The 22,057-nt window shown below is 39.0% G+C and overlaps 2 protein-coding genes across 12 annotated transcripts in view; one reads left to right on the top strand and one right to left on the bottom strand.

The window, feature by feature from the left end:
• si:dkey-92j12.5 (multiple PDZ domain protein) overlaps nt 1-4,333 on the bottom strand; it is a 56,705-nt gene extending 52,372 nt beyond the window's left edge. For both annotated transcript variants that reach the window (XM_044115201.1, XM_044115200.1), the window contains exons 1-3: nt 4,238-4,333; nt 3,414-3,500; nt 962-1,128 (exon numbers count right to left, since the gene is read on the bottom strand). In XM_044115201.1, the coding sequence (XP_043971136.1) occupies nt 962-1,128; nt 3,414-3,426 (180 nt within the window). In that variant the 5' untranslated portion in view covers nt 3,427-3,500; nt 4,238-4,333. The remainder of the gene's footprint in view (nt 1-961; nt 1,129-3,413; nt 3,501-4,237) is intronic.
• A 3,745-nt stretch (nt 4,334-8,078) lies between these two features.
• Nucleotides 8,079-22,057, top strand: part of adgrl3.1 (adhesion G protein-coupled receptor L3.1) — a 163,225-nt gene continuing 149,246 nt past the window's right edge. For 6 of the 10 annotated variants that reach the window (XM_044115199.1, XM_044115198.1, XM_044115196.1 and 3 more), the window contains exon 1: nt 8,080-8,896. The gene's annotated coding sequence lies outside the window, so the exon portion shown is untranslated. Of the gene's footprint in view, nt 8,897-22,057 lie in introns of all 10 variants that reach the window. The other 4 variants (XM_044115192.1, XM_044115193.1, XM_044115194.1 and 1 more) reach the window with 2 other exon arrangements.

Below are 22,057 nucleotides of genomic sequence, written 5' to 3'. Positions count from 1 at the left end.
TAACAGACTGAATGCTGATGAGTCTTGCCATTACTTCTGCTACAAGAGGTTCATCCTTCTATAAAGTCATTTTCATGCCCTGTCAACATATGTACAGAACTGTTCAAAGTATTTGCCCCCTTACATGCTTCTTTTGTTTTTGCTTTTTAGTCCATAAAAATGCGTTAGTGGACATATAAAATAATTTAAAAAGTTGTTTGTGTGTGTATATTACGGGCACAATACTTGACTGATCCTATGAGAAAAGGTCACTGCTCCCAGATCTAGGAACTAGTTGAGCCATCCTTGATACCAGCCGCCATCAAGTGTTTGTGATAACTGGCAATTATTTTTTTCAACATTGCTGTGGGTTTTTTTTTCCAAACTGTGGGCACTGTGGACTAACATGTCTGCTTTGTATATGTGCCAAACAAATAGAACTGCAGACATACTGTCAAATATGCTACAGTCCCACCATTCCCTTTGTAAAAACTGTTTCACAAAATTGAAGAAATGACCCCAAATTTCTATACTCTTTAATGTCAAACATGTGATCAGACAAAACCCCAAAGTTTTAGAAACAGCAGCAAACAATTTGGATGAAAAACCTTAAAGGAAGACCCCCAAGGGTGTAAGGATGACTATGGAACAAAACTGCTTTGGAGGCATGATGGAAACCAAAATCATTAGGTGATATAATCTGCCAAATTCTATAGCTGATCATTTTACTGTATATCAGGCTGTACAAACATATGTGACATTAGACCATAACTCCAAATAGTAACACAGACATTTCCACCCAATTTGTGGTCATGATAAGCACCATCCATCCCTCCCACACTCTATCGTAGCTTAAGGGGTAAGCTTAGGTAAGCTGATTACTCATCTAGTTTGGTCCCTGCATTCAGTATTTTGAGAATCCCACCTCTTTCCCCTTATCATTCAATACAAACCAAACACCCACACAAGAGGCTTGTGCTACCTTCACCGGAGGCTTTGGCTGAGCCTGCTGCAAGCTGAGTATGTGCAGGAAAAGAGGGCTCTGCAGGACAGTCTTCAGCACAGAGAGTTTTTCCTGTGTGGGAGCTTCCCCTCGCTCCTTCAGTTTGGCTTGCAGTCTTTCCACAGCTTCTAAGGCGCACTGAGCATCTGCAGAGAAAATTGATTTTAAAGACTAGAAAGTTCGGCCTTTCTGGGTTACAAAAAGGGAACATTAGGCACATAATTATTATTTAACATTTTTTTCTCCAAAGAGTTTTTGCAGCGCTAGTGGCTCGTATTTTTGTAACAGTAGGTAGACAGGACGGAGGGCAAGGAGAGGGGGAAGACATGCAGCAAGGGTCCTTGGGACCAGTAGTCGAACCCACGACGTCCACGTCGAGGACTAAGGCCTCCAAGCGTGGGGCATGCTAAACCCCTGTGCCACCACAGCACGCACCATTATTATTTAACATTAAAAACAATTCAATCATTCCAAATAATTAAGCAATAACTTAAATATTAATTTTTCCATATATTTTAAGATGTTTATTTTTTAGGAGTGATGTAAAAAGAGTTTAAAATATAAAGCAAAAGTTATGCATAAAAGATAAGTTTCACATTTGTTGAAATTTTGACCTATTTGCCTTGTACAATTCACAATGGTTACTCAGTCACCACAGTTTTTCCCTAAGAATAAGTTCTCTACTTTGACTAGACTGTGGCCACGCTATTTTTTCTCTTTGTGTTTATTGTCATGGTTGCATGATAAAAGTTCAGCTAAACTTCAGCTTTTATATGGAGAATAAAGACAGCAAAACAGGCTTTATGCTCAAACCAGGGTTTCTATTGTATCTCATTAAAAATAGCTTTAAACTGTAGGAAAATAAGGGATTTTCAAACTCTAAGTTTTCTTAACCTTTTCCACCTTGATAGTGTTAACTGTCTCTGGTCTAGTAGGTTAGGATTGATCCATCCCTGATGCATCTCAGCGGACAACAGAGGTTTCTTGGTGTGCATGTGTGAATTTAGAGACCATTTCTGCAACACAAAGCTCTTGCGAGCAATAATGTCTCATAATAATTTTGTCAATACTAGCTTGTGGTGTGAAAGCTGACACTAATGCCACTCTGAAAATTAACATTTTTAGAAAAAAATTCCCTTAACAACACTTTACAAACCAATTGAGTTCCAAATGACACACTGCAGGGACAAAAAGACCTTTGTAGAACCATTTAAGCTTACAATTATTATTATTAGAATTTTCATTTTATTTGAAGACTGAATACAAATTAACACAAATAAAACTATATTTGCCATTTTTCAAGTTAATCTGCTGACTATGGCTTGAACACTCTTCTCTTGTTCATTTTCACTAAGAATTTTTCATGATTTAAATGTTTTGTACTATTGTTTACTGAGGAACAATTGACTTGAAATTGTTTTGGAAAAGCAAAAATCTTCAAACTCTTCTCAGATTGTTGAGCACCAATAATTGACTCTCTTTTTGTAGTGCTGATCTCATTCCAGCCTGGCATTGTTTCAAACAGCTGAAAGAGTTACCGACCACTGCTGACACTCAATTAATTAAATTAATTTGGTAAGCTGGACCTGGCTGCCTTCTACCTCCTAATTACAACAGAAATTGTGAGGTTGGACTTAGCTTTTAATCCCAACGGAAGTGCTACCAGTGTATTTTTCACACATTTCCCTGAATATCCTTGGTGATTTTAATTAAACAATTTGCTTGTTTTGATATGCCGGTTTTATATAGTGAAATGCTTTTCATGGCAGACAAAACCTATAAATAATTGCTGGAACTGTATCATAGGTGTTTGGATGCATATTCTGATTCTAATGGCTTTACTCTAATTTTGACATTGGCAGAAAGTCAGGGAGTGTTGATGGGAGAGGGAAAAGCAGCAAATATTAAAGACGATATGGTTGGATGCTCCAAGCAAAGAAACTTGTATATCTGCAATAAAGTGACATCAGTGGCCCAGAGAAGCCTCAGTGCGAGTTCTTCCAACATTTTCAATGAAGTTTAAGTTAAAGTTTGGCCCCAGTGAACTTAATGAGGAAACATTAGGTTGTCTGGTACGCCGCAGAACAAAAGCAGAAGACTGCCAATTGTATCAGGTCATGTTGTCCTTGTTCATTTAGCCGAGTTGGGACTAATGAGCGCAAGCCACAACTGAGGTAATTGTTTGTGACAGAAGCTAAAACCCAGTAAAGTCCTCCCTGCAAACTTTTGACAGGGGTGTGAGGCCAGCGCCACCTGCTCATGTAACTACTCGCGCCTGTCTGTCTGGCTGGCTGACTGCAACAGCCATGTCTTTACACCCTAATTTTAAGCCATGAGCGCACAGATGTTATTGTGATGCTTTTTTTTTTTGGAGGGGGAGGAGAGGAATCAAATCCACTCCTACATCTAAAAGGTCACCAAATACACTCACCCATGATCTCCATTATTGTCGAAGGGAGTTCTTGAGTCCAAATTTTCCTCTACTCTCAAGTCGATATCATTCTTATCCACTTGGTTCCTGGAACATAGAAAATAAGTTTAGAGAGGCTTTGCAGATTTTTAAAGGTTTTGATTCCATCTGTGGAAACACATTCCTCCTCTAAGATAGAATTTGTTGAGAATATTGCAGATCTTTAATAACCTCCTTCCACTTTCCAAGAAAATAACTAGTTTATAAGTAATTATTTTACATCTGTTCATCAGCTTGTATCATTTCCCCCATATATCTTCTCCCTCCAGGGCTTGTTCCATGTTTGTTTCCAAGCGCCTTGCTTGTCACCTAATGCTCTTTAGCAGGATTTAAATCTGCTCCAAAAGGCTTTATCCGCCACTGATGATAATTAACTGCGACACTCGGCCTCCCGACCCTTCTGACTTAAGTAGGGGTGGAGGGGTGGAGAGTATGGCTTCAAAGCCTGACACAAGTGACATGATTTGATTTGCAAAACGTCGGCATGGAAATGACGAGATCTCATCTGAAATCTAATTAGGAGCCAATGATGGGCATCGGGATAGAATGTTTATATGGCTCTTATAGCACGTCTAAAAGTTCTTATTAGAGCCGGGCTTCTAAATGGGTTCTATGAAAAAAATTATAATAAAAATAACGGTATAGCTTACGGTAAAATTTCAGCGAACTAATTGCTGTTAATTTGCTAGTCAATCTGCGAAGCTACATCTGCAAACAAAGCCAATTTCACTCCATTACTATGACAACCAGACGGACATCGGAAGCAACGCAGTGCTGCGTCTCACCTCCATTGTAGCAGACGATCAACAGGTCCTTGAGAGAATCCCCTCCACCTTCAGCAGTCAGTCTATCTGATGGTACAGATGGACTTTTACAGAAAACCGAATCACTTTTGCCGTTGGGTCGAGTTACAACGGCGGTCTGAGACGCGCGACAGCAGCCAATAAAAACATATGAGGACTTTATTTCCCTGCGCTGAGTCCAGTCAGGGCGTCAAGAGAGCGCGTCGTGCAGTGCGCATGCACACCCCCTTTGATCTCCAAGCACAAAGAGCTCATCCCCTCCAGGCTGAAGAGAAAGATGTGACAAAAATCATTAAAAATGGTATTCTACTTTTTCTTTCTGTTTTCATCTTAGATAATCTGTGTTCCTCACAGATAGATTCTGAAGCCCCAAAAACACAATAAAAACGTTCCTCGATTCAAAACAACCCAAAAGTATAATGTTTGTTAAACCAGGCCTTGATTGCTTTGATTTCCTGTTTTTGTCAGGGGTTTAAAATATAAACCATAAACTGATTTAAAATAATTTTAACTAAACTTTTTTTTCACATACCCACACACACATCCCAAAATAAATAGTGCCATAATTGCCTTGTAGAGATTTGCAGATATTACATGTATGACTTTCCCAACCACTTTTGTACTGTAACTCTAAACTAAAAACTGCTCAACAACGAGAACAAAAAATTCAGGAGGCACTGAAGAGAAACTAAAGAACCACTTGCAGCTTCAGATCAGAATTCCAACCACTCAGCGCCAGATGATCTAAAAATGTCTGGAATATTTTGCTAGGAAAGTTGAAAATTATTTCTGGTTAATTGCTATTGGAAAATACGTTCTAAATGTAGGACAGAGAAGTGAAGAGGCACAAAAGTCAAGCTGTGTGAAGTCCAAGTGAAGTTTCCACAGGCAGTGATAATGTGTTATCTATTGGTCCGCTTTGTAACTCTAGAGTCAAATAACTGTGTTATTTGGCCTTCACACGTCCTTAAAGTGATCCACAATTTGTTGCAACAATACTTTATTATTTGAGAAATATTTCAGGCTAAACACTAGGCTGTTCTTTTAAAATTTTTATAAAAATATTGCCCTACGGACACCCCATGTTATTTAATCTGCAATGCATTCTGGCATCATCTCAGTAGGTCCACATTTTTATATTAAAAATCCTTATTGGTCACTGTAAGTACATAAGATATTCAGTATTTGAACTGAAGTGCAGAAATAAAAATAACAAAAATTAATATATTCATATTTATTGAAATACACTTATAATACCTTTTATATGGGCAAAGCTCAACAATTTTCATGTGTTTCATTTAATTCCCCCATCGATTCAGGATTTTCTTGTTACACAGTAGTAAAATTGACTAAATCAATTACTTGACCCTTATGACCCAGATCACATTACTTTGTAAACACTCCAAATAGCAGTCAATAAATTGTGGAGACAATGTTTTTCATTGGCTTATTCATTTGGCCTGGCAGTTGTGTCTGCAGAACAACATTACAATATAAACTGTAAAGTTGGGAATACATAACCATTTAAATTGGTTTTGCTTTCAAGCATACACAGAAAATTGTCATGTATTAATTCATTTGCAGCAGCAGCAGCAGCAGACATGAAGTGTGATACCACCACAGACAAAAGCAGCAGAAACTGATAAACTGAAGAAAATGACTGTTAACTATCATGTCTATTTATATTTTAGTCATTTTAGTTGTAGCTAGCACATTCATCAGCTTTTTTTTTTACAACTTGAACGACTTAAAATATCTTTAAAATTGTTATTTACTTATTTAATTTTATTTTTGTATTGTTATTGTTAACCAAGTCACAAGACTCAAGGTTTAGGACTTGTATTCTGAGTGAGAGGTCAAGTTCTCTTCAGGGCATGTCATGGACAGCAGCCTACTTTCCTCTTCTCTTGGGCCAGTACTAATTTAAGAAAGCAGGGTTGAGGTGTAGAGAACCTTAATAAGAATTACCCTTGACCTGAATCAATGACAAGTAATAACATGAATGATTTTTAGTTTTAATCTGCAGTGAAAATTAACAGATTAAAACCAATAGACAAAAGGCTCATTATGTTTAATAAGACTTTTGACAATTTAATTTTGAGTTGAAAAAATCTCAAATCAAAACTCAAACACATCCACACATAAATTTACCATCTTACAATGTCTTATGTTGGCCTGTGGAAGAGATTTGGTGTAGTCTCATGAGATTTCTGTTGAGTTCGACGCCGGACTCCATGAAATCAATGACAAAGCTGCTCTTTTCACGATGTGCTTGATTAAAGTTACCCAACTCTTATAAACAGCAACTAAGATTTAGGTATTAAAAATAATAACCATACACCACTCATCCAGTCAATTGCACACCCCTTGGATCTAAGTATGGTATGCTATTTCTATTTCTGGTTTTGTTTTTGTTTTAATCTTGTACAGTATATTGGTATTCTTGTAAATGTTGATTTTTGTGGATGTTTAACTTTTTTGGACCTTTTGTGTGAGTCTACATACCTCAATGCTGCTGTTACACATACTAATTTATTTTTCCCACTGTACAATGGAAGATATATATATTTTAGCCTGTTCTGTTTTAGAGTTTGTGTTTAGGCTATTGACACAAACGAACATGCATAGATGATAAATGTGTTTTATATATAGATATATATATTTATTTATTCATTCATTCATTCTTTATAGGTCAATAATCATGGAAAGGCTGTAGGTTATTTATAGTCTGCACTTTTTCATGCTTTTGACCTTTCCAGGCAGAGCTTCCTTTTGTTTATTCAATTAGGCCTGCCTCATACATGAATTTATAAATAAATTTTCATTTCCAGAGCTAATCTTGATTGTCTTCTTTTCACCCAACTTTTCCACCTCGTAGCATATTTCCTTGTGGGTTTTGAGACATGACTCTCATGCCATTTTGATTCCTAAACTGGATTTGTGGAGCAAATCTCCAAGTTCATTTTCACATTTGTAAAGAAAGTCGTTGCCTAAAATCTTGAGTTTCAAAATCTTATTGGACCATATTTGCTATTGTGATCATCAAAATGTCCAGTCCCTCACTACTTGGCCCCCAGGGTTTATAATGTATTATTAGCCTGGCGGGCCACCAGGCTTTACTTGTGCCCAGGCCTAATATTGTTAATTTAGCTTAGTTTTTTTTTTTGTTTTTTATTATTGCCTTTTTTTAAAGACTTTGTAGTTGGTGTTTAGTTATTAATCTTCCAGTCTTCCAAAGTGCATAACAAGTAGTATTTTCAAATTTCCTGTCAACTTTAAAAAAATTTTTAACTCAATAACATGGTGGCTGGCTGGATGACTGCCTTAGCGCCTGAGCACTGGACTTATCAAGTTTTTTTTGGGGAAACTCTGACTAAAAGAATCTGTGGGCACAACACTGAGACAGCATTGGTATATTTTTCAGTAATTCATGTCTTCTTAGGGTTGTATAGAGAACTTTTGTCCTAGTTTTGCTGGATCTCAGTGCTGTGTGATTATAACATCCTGACTAATGGATACAAAAATTTATCAAGGTTGATTAAACGTTTTTGGCATACATGCAAAACAATGTTTGTGGTGGTGGCAGCATCATGGTGTGGTGATGAGTTTCTTCAGCAGGGACAGGAAACCCGGGCATATATGATTTTTATTAGTAAAAAATAAAAAAAGGCAGTACAGTCTCTCTCCTGGTAGAGATCCCTTTCAGAGAGGAACAACAAATCAGACGTAGACTCGTTGGTGTCTAGTGACGCGGTCTGTAAGGTGGAGCTGTTGTTGCCGTCCACCTTTCCCGCCGGGGGACTTTTGTTTTTTCTTTTTTTCGGCCAGCCTCTGCGCGTTTTCACACGGCAGGTGGAGCTCTACGTCCAAAGATTTGGGAGTCAGGTCCAGTTCCGTGTTTTCCACCAGACAGACAAAACACCCACTTCATGTCTCCCTCTTTTTCCTTCCTGCATCCCCCAGGCAGGAATCATCACCTTCTCTCCAAAGCCCTCCACCAGCCCCTCACCCCCTCGCTGCCCGCCCCTCCTTGCCTGCCTTCCTGCCTGCGACGTAGCGCTCCTCTCGCCGGGGCTGCGCTCTGATCGGCCGAACATTCGCCGCGCTCCTAAATTGGTTTGTCATTTCTGACCCCCCCGCCCCCCGTCCCCCCTCTCTCTCTTGCTCTCGCTTCCTGACCACGGTCCTCTGCTCCTCTGCTCCGTTGCGCTTGTGGACTTCGGCTGAAGTCAGTTAAGAACATAAGGAGAGAGACGGGGGAGGGAAGAAGGGAAGGACCGGGATACAGACAGACGAATAGAGGAGGAGAGAGAGAGAAAGCGAAGGAGAGAGATACGCCTCTGTCCTCCTCCAGCTCTCTACTGGGCTTGTAGAGCGTTTGGACGGAGTAGAGCTTTTTTTCCCCCTTCCTGATCGGGATCCTAAGCACGCAGCCATAGCTTTATCCCCATCCCTTCCTGGAGGAACACTTGTCCGGGCTCCCTTTTTTTGCAGCAAGTCGGAGTCCACGCAGCTATTATCAAGTGAAACAAACCGACTAGGAAGGTATATTTGCGTCCTGCTGCCTGTTAAGAAACATCCCCTCTTCTCTCTGCTGGATGTTAACATATTTTCCCTCAGATCCCTGCTGCTGGTGATTGGGTAAGAATACACTTTTTTTATTCCCTCTCAAACGATGCAGATCTACGGAGACATGAGCGGTGAGCGTCTTTGAGATCCCTTTTGGCTGCATGTCAACCTGTGCATCTGAGTTGAGATGCTCTACGGCAGCGCTGACTCGGGTGCCTATGGGAATGTGGCCTGCGATTATTGCGCTTACATGTTAAACACGGGTTCGCACAGGATGCTTGTCCGGGGGATTGCGACTGCGTAAGGGCGTCGCTCGGATGTGACTCGAAGCAATAAGCGATGATCCCTCCATTACCTCTCCGGATCCCAATCAATGCAATCACATTATCCCCGTGACAGCTCCCGTCGGCCTCGGCGTGTATACGCGTTGTTATTCTGGTGCTGTACAGCCGCATGTATCTGCCTCACTGCAGGGCGCAATTACACATCCCATGTACTGGCACGATGGATGGCAAGACTAAGGCTTCGCCTCTTATCAAGGGTTCTCTTATTTTATGCGGCTGTCACTCGCTTGTACAGATACGGGAATGCAGTAAGCTCACAGGGCTCGGGGACGTGCTCGGGTTTTTGTCAGCCGCAGTCCAGAGGATCCTAGAGAAAAATAATGGCACTGTGTTTGGGATCAGCAGCATCCAAGAGGCCGGCAGCACAAGTCAATCATGCGGATTCACGGGTAAAAAAAACATTGATTATTTTTACAATAGGAAGGCATCTGGAGATTGGGTTAGTAGATGACCTTGGTGTATAACTGTAAATTACAGAAGGTGACACACTCCTGCAGAAGAAAAACCCAGTCACTTGCTTCAGAATTAATTTTAATAATATTGAGTAACAAGTATTGCTTGCCTGATCCTGTTTTACTTCCTCACTAATGATTGACAGGACGACTAATCAGTGATTTGACAGACAAATAATTGCAGATAGCTGCCATTTAAAGCCCTCCCCTCTTCAATAGGCACCCCTGGTGTCTGAGAGTCTGGCTGGGTGGCTGTGTACTGGCCTATTTGAATCACATTACCCTCAATATCCAAATGCTCTTAGTAACAAATTTTCCAACTCTTTGTGGAGATCTTATCCAAGGGGAAGCAGGATGGATGGTAATATGTTTACAGGGCGATGCAGCAGAGAAAGACGCCACAGAGGAATCTGTTGAGCAAAAATGAAAGTGGTCACATTTTATCATGTTACACGGTGCCTATTGGACCATATCAGCTAAAAGAGAGGCATGTTTCCTTGGAAATGTTTACAGCTTTAGATAGGCTGAATATAGATTAATGAATTTGAATCAGGACACTTTGCATCTGATCACATTTTGACACTGCTCAACTTCAAACGTTGAAGTATTTAATTAGGATTTTTTCTCTAAATATTTTTTACAATTATCTTTGTACATTTCCTCTAACTTCTTTATTTTGCAGTACAAAACACACACAAAAATTAAATGATGCAATGTAATGATGTGAAGTTAAATTTAGTGATTCACTGATATGACAATTTGGGCCAATGTGCGATATTAATTTCACTGTAATGGCCGATAACAATTTTCACAGATATATTTTATTATTGTTTTGACAACTTTGGGGGGAAAGCCCCTGGCCAGAAATGGATCACAACAAGGCAAAAATATATATCAGTTGTTCATATCGGACATATACCGACATGTTAAAAAATTACTAATATAGGCCAATACTAATGTCAGTGCCGATATATTGTGCACCCCTAGTTAAAATAAGTTACAAATGGAAGTACTGCCACACTGTTAACTCTAGTGCAACATAAAGTCATAGTGATCAGTGCAGTCCATCGGCGGACTTCACCCTGAACACATCATCCCTACTGCAAAACATTGTGGTGGCATCAGGCTGGAAGGTTGGTATTTCCTCAGGAAAAATAAGGAATCTTAGAGTTGATGGGAATAAAGATAAATAAGTTGCTGGAAGAAAATCTGGTAGAAGCTGCAGAAGTCTTGAGACTGGGTGGAGAGTCACTCTCCAGCCGAAAGACTTTGAATATACAACTAGAGCCACAATGGAATGGTTTTTAGATTGAATGATATGCATGTGTTAGAATGATCCAGTCAAAGTCCAGACCTTATTACAATTCACAATCTGTGGCAAGACTTGGAAATTGATGTGCACAGATGCTCTAAAGCAAATCTTACTGAGCTATTTTGCAAAGCAGAAAGGAATATCCGTTTGTAGGTCTGCAAAGCCAATAGTGACATACACATAGGATAATAAGCAGGAACCTCATGCCTAATTAAATGTAATTGCAGAAAAAGGTTGTTATAAAGTATTGACTCATGGATACTGTAGGGCAAGCAAATTAGTTGAACTGGATTTTATTTAAGGGCATCAGAGAAAAATTGGGCTGAATTCAAATAAAAACCTTCCAGTTCGTAATAATGCACCACATTGTGCCAAGTGACAAAATGTGAAAAAGTTCAATTGTTCCAATACTTTAGGAAGGGACTGAATTTACTTCTTTCCAAATCCTGCCCTTGTTCACCATGTATGTGTGTGTGTTTGTGTCTGATTTCTGAATCTGTCTCAAACAGTGGAGAAAGATAAGCTTTAATAGTTTTTCGTGTTATCTTGTCTAAATGGTTTACTTTTCTGACAGGCTCAGATAGCCTCTCAAGAGCCAGCCGCAGGACGTTTGTCAAACAGACAAGTGTGAGCGCGGGGTTGTTAAAGAACAACCAGAGTCGTGTTCAGTAACAAAATTCATGTGGCACCAATGTCTCTCAGCCCCTGAAAGCGTACAATGTGCAGCAGCGGACGTCGAGCATTCCGCTTACTGTAGGTCTGTCTGTCCTCCCATAAATTAGGTCACTACTTCTTTTCTGTTATGATGCAGGAGACGGCTAAAGATCTGTGCTGAGGGGGAAAAAAAAGGAGGGTGAAGCACGGTGGTGGTGCTAATTCAGATAATTTTTGCTTGACTTGAAGACTTTGCTCTCCTTTGTTCAGAGCTGTTAATATTGCAAATACATTTGGTTTAGATTTGGAAGATTCCATGAACAATATCTGCCCCTGAAACGGAAGGAGGTCGTTATTGGAACAAGGGATCGTCTGTTAAACATCTTCTGCTAACATGAAAACCTCCAGATAATGAAAATAAACCTTGGCAGGCAACACGATTCATCTCAGACAGACAGCGTTTGGGAAATGCACACAAGAATATTAAGACAAGCAGGCACATAATCAGTTTTGTTACAACTGTAACCGCTTGTTACTACAGTCAATTTACATTTTCAAGGGGTAATGAGAGAATTTCATTTCAGCATTTGTGCTGTTAGTTCAGCTTAGTGGCTACGCAGATCCTAAACTCTGATTTACCGGGAATTATTTAGAAACAAATGATGGGAAATTTGCAGCTTTCAGTCAAAAAAGTGACTCACAATCTTACTCACACTTCCCTTGTAGATTTTCTCAGTTTCTCCCTTTTTTTGTCACACTTGTTTCAGATCATCAAACAAATTTTAATTTAATAGACTGAGACGAGAATGACCTCAAAATCGGGATCAAAATGCAGTTTCCAAGTAATAATTAAAATTGTAAAGGGAAAAAAAAATCATTCAAACCAACATGGCTTTATTTGAAAAATGTTATTGCCACCTGCTGAATGACTGGTTGTGCCAACCCCTGTTTACAAAATATTTGTAATTCAGCCACAATGCTTGAAAACACAAAGTTTTCAAGCATTACTGGCATATCTACGGCAATTGAGTGCTGTAATCAAACTTTGACCACACCACTGTTCCTTTTGTTTGTTTCTGCATGCATTTGGTTCCAAAACACTTCATTTTTGTCCTGTCAAAAATTTTTCAGAAATTCTTGGATGTTTTAAGGTAATATATATATATATATATATATATATATATATATATATATATATATATATATATATATATATATATATATAACCATTATTCTTTTGTCAATAATGGTTTTCACTGTTGGAATTCTTGCATGGATGGTATTTTTTACCACATCTTTTTCCTGGTATTAAATCCTGAACACTGACGTTAACTGAAGCAGTGCTTTAGATGTTGTTTTGCAACCTTCTAAAATAGCTAACAGTTTGCTGTTGGACTAATTTTGGTCCCCTGGCCTCTTATGTGAAGGTTCTCCTCTGGTCTAAGTTTTATCCATTTATGGACTGATGCTCTTAGCATAGTTTGCTGTATTGTTAAACTCTTAGAATTTGTTTTGTTTTCCTTTCCAGATTGTTAGATGTCTATAAAATTCTTTCTGTGAAAGTTATTCGTCGGTCAGTAAAATCAGGTTTGTTTGGGTATTTTTTTCCTCCCAGTTAATGAAATCAAGATTTGGAGACGCCGTTTGGATTTACTCAGGTTATCTTTGTCTGTTGTAACAAACATGGCGGTGGTATAGGATTCATGTGTGACCCAGAACCATTTAACTATGACTGAAAAAAAAAAATAAAAAATCTACTTCTTTTGTTGCTATGTCTAAATATTAACTTATCCGTTCATCCTCCATAAATATGTTACAATTAGAAGTTATTATTCCACATAAATACAGGAAAAGCATCTTTCAAAAAACCGATAATATCCTCTATTTTTGCAGTGTTATATAAATGGAAAGATAGGGCATTTTTTTATCCTATTGTTCTACAAATGATTTGTTTACAGCTTCTCCACACTTGACAGCATGGGAAAGCACAAGCCCACCTCCTTCTTGCTACCAGGTCTTCTCTACCAGCAGTCTTGGCTCCTGCCAGTGCCCACATTCATGAAAACGAAGTTGGATATTATTTTTGGAGTGATTAAGCTTCTCATAAGTGTGTAGGAGCTGTCTATACTGAAAGTATTCAACTTTCTGATTACAACTCCTTAGAAATATTGCAAAATCTTCTCTCTTTTGGAAGTGATTGCAGGCATTTTTTTTTTCAAAGTTAGGTGGGCTTGGCCAACATTTCAGCAAGCTGCGTGGGTTTTTGGGATCTTGCCAGGAGTGGGAGTTCATAATGTCTGCCTGATGGTGATAGACTGCATTTAGCCTTTACATTTTCTGTCCTTTCACTGATACTCTGAAGACCATTTTTGACCTATTCAAATTATCATCCTGTCGTTGGCTTTGACATTGACTAGACGAGTTGGACAGATGCATTCTTTTTGTGTTTGTGCATCCTGTTTGCAGTTGTTATCAGATTATTGGAAGATACTGTTGCACCCTGACCTAATCCTTCAAGGTTAGAGTGTATTCAGCCTCTAAAGCTAAGGGCTTTTCACCTCCCTCCTTCAGCTGATAAGAGCTTGAGATAGGCTTAAGTTGCTGGACTTATGCTGACATTACTGTGTTTTTATATTCTATATGCCTGTAAAGTCTGCCTGTAAAGTCAAAGAGGCTGAGGAAAGTAAGCAGCTCTCTGAGTCCTCAGGTCCATCTCATAAAGGACGCCTCTGTTTTGCCAGTATCTGTCATCATGGGTGTTGTAGTCTGTTGTCCTCACCAGGGTCTGCAGCCTGCTGTCTGGAGGCTCCTGCTTGCATTCAACTTATTGTAACAAGGTTGACATGACGAACTACAGTAAAGTGCAAAATTAAATTTTTACAGTTTTTTCATGCTATTACCACTAACATTAATGTGTTTTGGGGGCATTTTAGAAAATAGATTAACACAAAGTGACACATAATGTGAAACTGGACAGAAATTCATGTATCTTTTATTTTTTTAGTTAACCTGAAAAGCAGTGGCTTGGTGCTTGCTCTGTTCTTGAGAGGTGTTAGAGGGATCTCCCATTGGTGATGGGCCATTTTGTTGACTGGGGTTAGTGAAGGCCCTGGGGTGCTGGAGGGACTGAGTCCCTGGCTTGTCTAGCACAGGAAGAGATGGCCGTGTGGTTGGTTGGGGGGGTTTGGGGCTCTCTGCCTCATGCTATGCCTCTCTGGCTTACAGGCTGCTGCCTGTGTGCTTCACTGATGACCTCTGTGTGGGGCATATGGTCATGCCTTGTGTCTGTGTGCCTGGGCTGCTGCGGCCCTCCAGAATCAGATCCACCTGTTTGTTGCTGCTCTTGGGTGCCATGTTGCAGGCATTGTAGCATTCTCAACACTCTTACATCTGTGCTCCTCCAGGTGACATACCCTCAGTGAACACAAACACACTTATTTTTACATATATTTCCACCCAACTACACACACCCACCCACCCGAATCACAGAAATAATCAAAATGGTTGAAGGATATGCAAACACAGGTTACTGTTATAGCATTGTGGCTGCCTATTTTGATGTTAAATGCTGTCTTTATTTCGTAAAGTCAATCACACAATTAGGATTCCGTCTTGAGATGTTCTTTTTTTATAAAGGAAATCTGCCTTGACACATCTAGGAAACCTTCTTTATATGGTATGCCTGAAATGCAATAAATAGGACAGGATAAGACAAAGGAGATTGCAAGAGACTTGCAAGCCGATACTTAGAGACATTTTTCATCCAATCTGATGAAGGTTGAGCTACTTTGCAGTGAAATGAGCAAACATCTCAGTTTCCAGATGTTCAAAACCCCAAAATATTTGCAGCTGGAATTGTGGCTCTACAAAGTATTGCCTCAACACAATATTCTGTTTTTTTCTTTAAATAAACAAATAAAATCGAGTATTTGTTTTTAATCACCTTACAGCAGAAACTGTATATTGACCTATCACATGAAACCACATTAAAATACAATTCAGTTTATTTAAGGTTGCAACACACTGCTGCTCTTTAGTGGAAGTTCCTTGCTGTGCGACAGCCTCAAGGGTGAGCCCTAGATGTTACCCTTTCTGGTTCAGGACAGTTTAGGAAAAATCTATATATAGGTGTTGGAGTACACCCAGATCTTGAAGCAGTGGGAGCATGTGAGAGCAACATGCTTGAAAAGGCCCTGACTATAGTTAGGATCAGTTGTTGGCTTGGATTTTTTTATCTTCTAAATGAAGATGATGAAAATAAAGACTTTGTGCTTAAGAGACATAGTGGTAGTGGTGATATGGTGGTTGGTCACTGTAGAGGACATTGCCTGTTTGCAGTGGTGGGATTTGAGATGGGGAAGGTGACTCACTTTGTGGATGATCAGGTTACTCTTGTATTCAAATGTTCTTCATCGTATCCAGTTTTGTATTAAGTTAATTTATGCTTGGCAAGCCAAAGGCCTGTGTCAGAGAGCTTCTTAGATAAACATTAAGTTGTGTTTATTATGCCCACAGAGACAACCAAGCTCTCTGCACAAATAAACCATCATGAGCCATAGGTTGTAAAAGAAAAACTGCTTTCATAATAATATTAGTTTTTAATGAAAACACAGCTGTAGAATTTAACTGCTCTTTCAGTGGTTTTTCATAAAGCCATTATGTTTCCTTTTGATTGATTCCTTTGAGTACCGAGCTTAACCTAATTCAAAAGGCCTAAATGACATCTCTCTCCTATATTAAAATAAGAATCCAAGATTCTTGCCTGGCTTTCTCATCCTCCTAAAGTACTTGGTCATGTGTTAATATATCCGTCCTCCTACCCATCGGCGCTCTTAAGGAAGAAACCAGACTCCCCTTCATTTTCCATCATGACCCTTAACTCATCCGTCCTTTCTTTATGCTTGAAATCCATGTCGCTCTCTTTGCCATGCGGCCAGAGTATAGTACTTTATGGTTGGGAAACCAACTGTGGACTGACTCATTCATTGAGTGATTAGAACTGCCCTCCACAGTGAAATGTCTAATTCTGTAGGGATTTCTAAGGGCTCTAAAATCAACCCACCTCAGCTTTTTAGTGGTCTGTAGTTTCTGTGCCGTTTCCATGTTGTTCACTGTTTGGCTGCCCGCTAATGCCAGGTGTTACGGGCTATTTGTGAGGTGCTGAAAGTGATCCGTCTTGTTTTCCTGCTCACTGGATATTGCAGCGTTAAGCAGTGCAATGTAATCGAATCTTTAAACAACATCAGGCGGTGAAACTGAAGGTAAACGGTAAAAGCAGATCGCACAGATGGTTGAATCTATCTGCCCTGATGAATTTTATATTGTGTCTGTCAAACAGAAAATAATACATAAATTATAATAATAGAAAAAATAATAATAATAAAAGTACATTGTATTTGCATAGCACTTTTCTAGACACTCAGACACTTTATAGGAATCAAGTGAAATTGTAAACAGAACACAAGTACATCCAAATCATAAAAATACGACAGTAATAAACAAATTCCTCCCAACTTTTCTATAACCGCCCCCCCCAAAAAACAGACAATAGTCATCAAACGAATATATAAAATTGTTAAAAATGCTTATCCAACAGTGGTTTAACTAGGTAGTGTTGAGAATAAATAAATTCTGTGTTTTCCTTCTATCTCTTTTAGCTAGTTGCTATGCTAAACCTACAGAAAATGACATGCAAAGGAGAGCTCTGCTTAGAAGAAATGACACAATAGGGAACGCCCTCTTTGCGGCATAGCTTAGACAAAAGCTAACAAAAGAATTTACCAACTGTTGCTTGTCGCCATTTCGCATGTTAGCTCTTAAAGGTAGCATGTCAGAATGGACCAGCTGTATTTTGGTATTAATAAATGGAATTCACGAATTCAACTTCTTAGCCTCATACATCAAGAACTCAGCATGGAGAACGGATAATTCTCCACAGTAGATAGTGCAAAACTGGGAAGCAGAATAAAAAAATATATTTGTTTCACTCATGTTTTCATAAATACAATCTCAATCATGCAATTGTATTTAACTTTGATACCCCAAAATAAAGTAATATAATCAGAAAGCAGAGGAGGCAAAAGGAGGCTGAATTTAATCTCTGCATAAATCCAGCTGTTTTGTGAATGCCCCGAACATTTGTTACAGAACATTAGAGAACAAACAGCATCATAAAACCAAGCAGCACAGCAGAAAGGTCAGGGAGAAATTTAGAGCAGGGTGAGATATTCGAGTCCAAACATTGGCCCTCTTACAGAGTGCTGCTAAATCCATAATCTGAAAATGTAAAATGAATAGGGCACCTGCAAACGTACCAAAACACAGTCGCACACCTAAGAGCATTAATCAGACAAGCAGCCTCGAGGCCCATCTGACTCTGAAGAAAGTACAGATACTCAGCTCAGGTGGAAAATTCTGCTGACAGAACAACTATTAATTGTGTAGTCCATAAATCTGGCTTTTATGGTAGAGTCCCAAGATTGTTGAATTGTTGGACGATAACCAAAATAATTTCTCCTTAGTTTGCCACAAGCCTCATAATCACACCTGAAAGAAGAAGCTTTGGTTAGAGGAGGCAAAAATTGAGCTTTATGACCTACGTGTAAAACAGTATACAAGGAGAAAAGTTCAGGCTCAAAAATGATGCCTCTTTTTGAAACATTTTGGTGGCAGCGTTATGCTACGAACTTCTGTAGTAGAAAGCTTGTCGTACCAACAGTGAAGCTAAAGGAGTTAAATACAGGACATTTCTGGAAGAAAATGTGCCAGAGGTGGCAAAAAACTTGTGACGAGTTTGGAGGTTCACATTCGCCCTCAAGCAGGAGAAAAATCTTAGGCACAGTAGCAGAGCTACAATGGAATGTTTTGGATCAAAGCATGCCCATGTGTAAAGTTGGCCCAGTCAAAGTCCAGGTTTTCATTGAATTGAGAATTTTTGACAAGACTTAAAATTGAATGTGCACCAGTTCTTTTCATCCAATCTGAGTGAGCGGAGTGTTTTTTTTTCCACCAGGGGGTCTTTTTGTGGACTCTGGTGTCCCTTATATGACAGTAGGCTGACAGGAAAGGGGGAAGCAGAGAAGGGAAAACATGCGGCAAATGTCTGCCGGGTCCGGGAATCGAACCCGCCATGGCTGCGTCGAGGACTCAAGGCCGCCAAATGTGGGTTGCGCTATCCCCTACACCACCACAGCACTCCCAGCTGAGTGTTTTTTATGCAAGGAATAATGGGTCAATGCTGGAAGAGATTTGCAGATGTGACTATAACAACAACATTCCCTCTTGGAGACTTCTCAGATTTGTAATAGTAAAAGATTTGAAAGCCATTTTTCATTCTCCTTTCACTTCTCAATGATGCACATTGACTTAGTGTATCAGAAATATCCCACTAAAATGCATTCAGGTTTGTGGTTGTTGTATAATAAAGACAACCTTTTTCTTTGAGTGACATATGATAATTTGTTTCTTGCTTAGATTCACAAGCGTTACTGATTAAGTCAGATATTTTGTAGCATAAGACAAAAGAGCTAATTCCCTGTCACATTAAAACAAGGAAGAGGCTTATTAAAGCTGAAATTTTCACAGATTTAATTAGATAATCTATTTACTGAATTAAACAAGTTTCAAAAACACAAAAAGAAAACCCAGCTTATAAGTAGATATATATCAGCTATACCAAACAAATAACACACAAGAATAAAGGAGTTGTAATGACAGAAGTGATAAATTAAGATTAAAGTACAACCCTATAATTATCACATCTTCTGACCCATGATTAGAATGAAAAGTTCCACAGAATGCAGCAGCAATGTCACCTCATAGGAGAGGGTCTGTGGATCACATCTCGTGATCTCGTGTGCAGGACTTCTTTATGCAGTTTATGTGTCCGCCCCCCCTCACTCCTTTTCCTTCCTGAGTGGGTTTCCTCTGGATACTCGGTCAGCCTTTGCATGCATGTTAGGTTAATTGGTGACTCCACACTGACCTAAAGGAGTAAGTGTGTGGCTGTTTTTTTGTGTTGCAATCTGTCTTGGGTTTATTCTCGGTACAGATTGCCTGTCCATAAGTACCCTACGAGTCTAAGTGGGATAAAAACATAAAATCGGATATTGAAAATGACTAAGAAAATGAAAGATTCTGTGTTTTACATTAAATTTCAGTAATACAATGTCCTTATAAAAAGATTTTTGTTTGCAATTTTTTTGACATCCCTTTGATTTACACGTTAATGAAACAGAAGTCATAGATTACTATTGGAAAGTAGCTGGAAACTTAATTAAAACTACAATTTTGGATTCTAAAAAGTGGATCTATTTTTGTACAGTTTTTATTGTGCTAGTGGTTTCAATTCAACAGTGGAGAGAGCACGGAGAGAAGGGGGAGACATGCAGGAAATAGTCAGAGACCGGGAATCAAACTACTTTGTTTAGGATTGTAGATATAATTGTAACACAATTATAACTAATTGTGTTAGTTTTAATACTCTTTGTACTGTGTTGGTTTTTTCTCTAGGTCAGAGTATTGCAACCCTTGCCCTCAAGGCACACTGCCCTGCATGTTTTAGTTGTTCCCTTGCTTCAGCACAAATTATTTCAATTGATAGGTGTTTACTGACCTGCAATCAGCTGAAACATGTAGGGCTGTGTGCCTTCAGGACTAGGGTTGGGAAACACTGCTCTAGGTTATTATATCATGGGCATCTCACACCAGCTTATGCTTAAATGTCATCTAAACTTGTGTAAATGTTGGGAAAGGAATAATAATAGAATAGAGCAGGTATATAAGGCTTTAAAACCAGAATACAACATAGAAAACCTAATGAATATAATGTAGGTTTTTTTCAGGATTTTGCAAAAGAAAAAAGCAGACTTTGGAAGTATTGCTGCATTTGCTGCATAACACTTACAGATGATACATGATGCATATATACATATAAATATACATTTGAACAATCTGAAAACATCTTTGTTGGTTGGAGGATGAGGATGTAAATCAATACTAAATGGATGAAAAACAGACATGACTTTGTGGAACAAATCCTTTCACTATGCATTTTGTACACTGTTTGCACATAAGCAACAAAAAAAAACTATTTTAACTGTTACATTATTAAAGGTAATTAAATTATAAATTTCAACTACAGCATTTTAAAGTTGCAGTATGGCACTCTTATAAACAATGTATTTTTTACATATTTGTTAAAACCATCACAATGTCCTGTCAGCATAGTATGACACAGATAATATGAGAAAAACCCAAGAAACGACCAGTAACAACCAGGAGGGTTTTAACACTGTCAATCACCCACATATATACGAGGAGGAGGGGTGGGAGTTTGAAACCAACATTCAAACATAGGGGTGATAGTGACAGTCTGGGGCTGCTTGTTACTTCAGGCTTGCTGTAATTGATGGAAACATAACTTTTGCTTGCTATTAAAAAAGTCCTGAAGGAAAATGCCTAGCCATAAGCCATTTAGATCACTTGGGTTTGCAGGAGATAATAATACAAAGTAGACCAGCCAGTCAATCTCCAAATAATTAAAAAATAAATAGTAATCAACTCAGCTTTTTATTCTCAAAAACCATCCAATGTGGCTTAAAGAAAGCAATTTTGCAAAGAAGAGTGGGCCAATATTTCTCTGTAGATATGTAAATAAATCTCATTTTCAGCTACTGAAAATGCTTCATGTCAGTCTCTGGAAACGTTTGAAAACTGCATTATGCACAGTATTCACGCAGGTCCTCTTTTTCTGATATTAACACTTGTCTGAAGATACTGCATAAAACATATAAGTGTGACAAGAAGCTACAGGTACATTTTCATACCACTATAGGCATACATTGCTACTAACACCTTTGCTCTTGTAAAGCCTTTAGTTCAGACGCTATTCCACTTGCACAAAGACACAAAAAAAAGAAATTCATCCCCTGCTCCACACTTGTCTGCTGTGTCCTTCACCTCCCTGTACACCACTCAGAGCTGTCACCAGTCAATAGACACACATGCATGCATGCATTTCCTTTCACACATTAATGTGATGCACATCAACAACAACCACTTTTCTTTAAACAAACACGCTTGAACTTGAGTGCATAAGATCAGATGCTCGGAGGCCCCACATGGACTTGCCTGCAGCTGTATGTTTACAGGGGCGACAAAAAGGGGCGAATCAATTATTGTAAGATGCTCGCTCAAAGGTCTACTGATTATTTTTGGTCTCTGCAGGAAGGCCTATACAATAGTGCTCACCCCCTTCTCCCAGCCCAGTCCCTTTAAACGAAGCATTTCTGTGTTGTTCTACGTGTGAAGCCAGCCGGCCAATGTTACTGATGGGGAATTCTTTGCTTTTGTTTGTCGGTTTACTGTAGCGTGCCGAGGAGGCCTCACTTGTTTGGAGAATGGGCTTCATGGAAATGAGTCACACACAATGTGATGCAACACAGCAGATCAGATTTGAATTATGGGGCAG

This window comes from Gambusia affinis, linkage group LG04 (assembly GCF_019740435.1).
Source record: "Gambusia affinis linkage group LG04, SWU_Gaff_1.0, whole genome shotgun sequence".
NCBI classification, from domain to species: Eukaryota; Metazoa; Chordata; class Actinopteri; order Cyprinodontiformes; family Poeciliidae; genus Gambusia; species Gambusia affinis.
The sequence above is the reverse complement of the archived record's forward strand: the minus strand, read 5'-3'. Positions and strand labels throughout refer to the sequence as shown.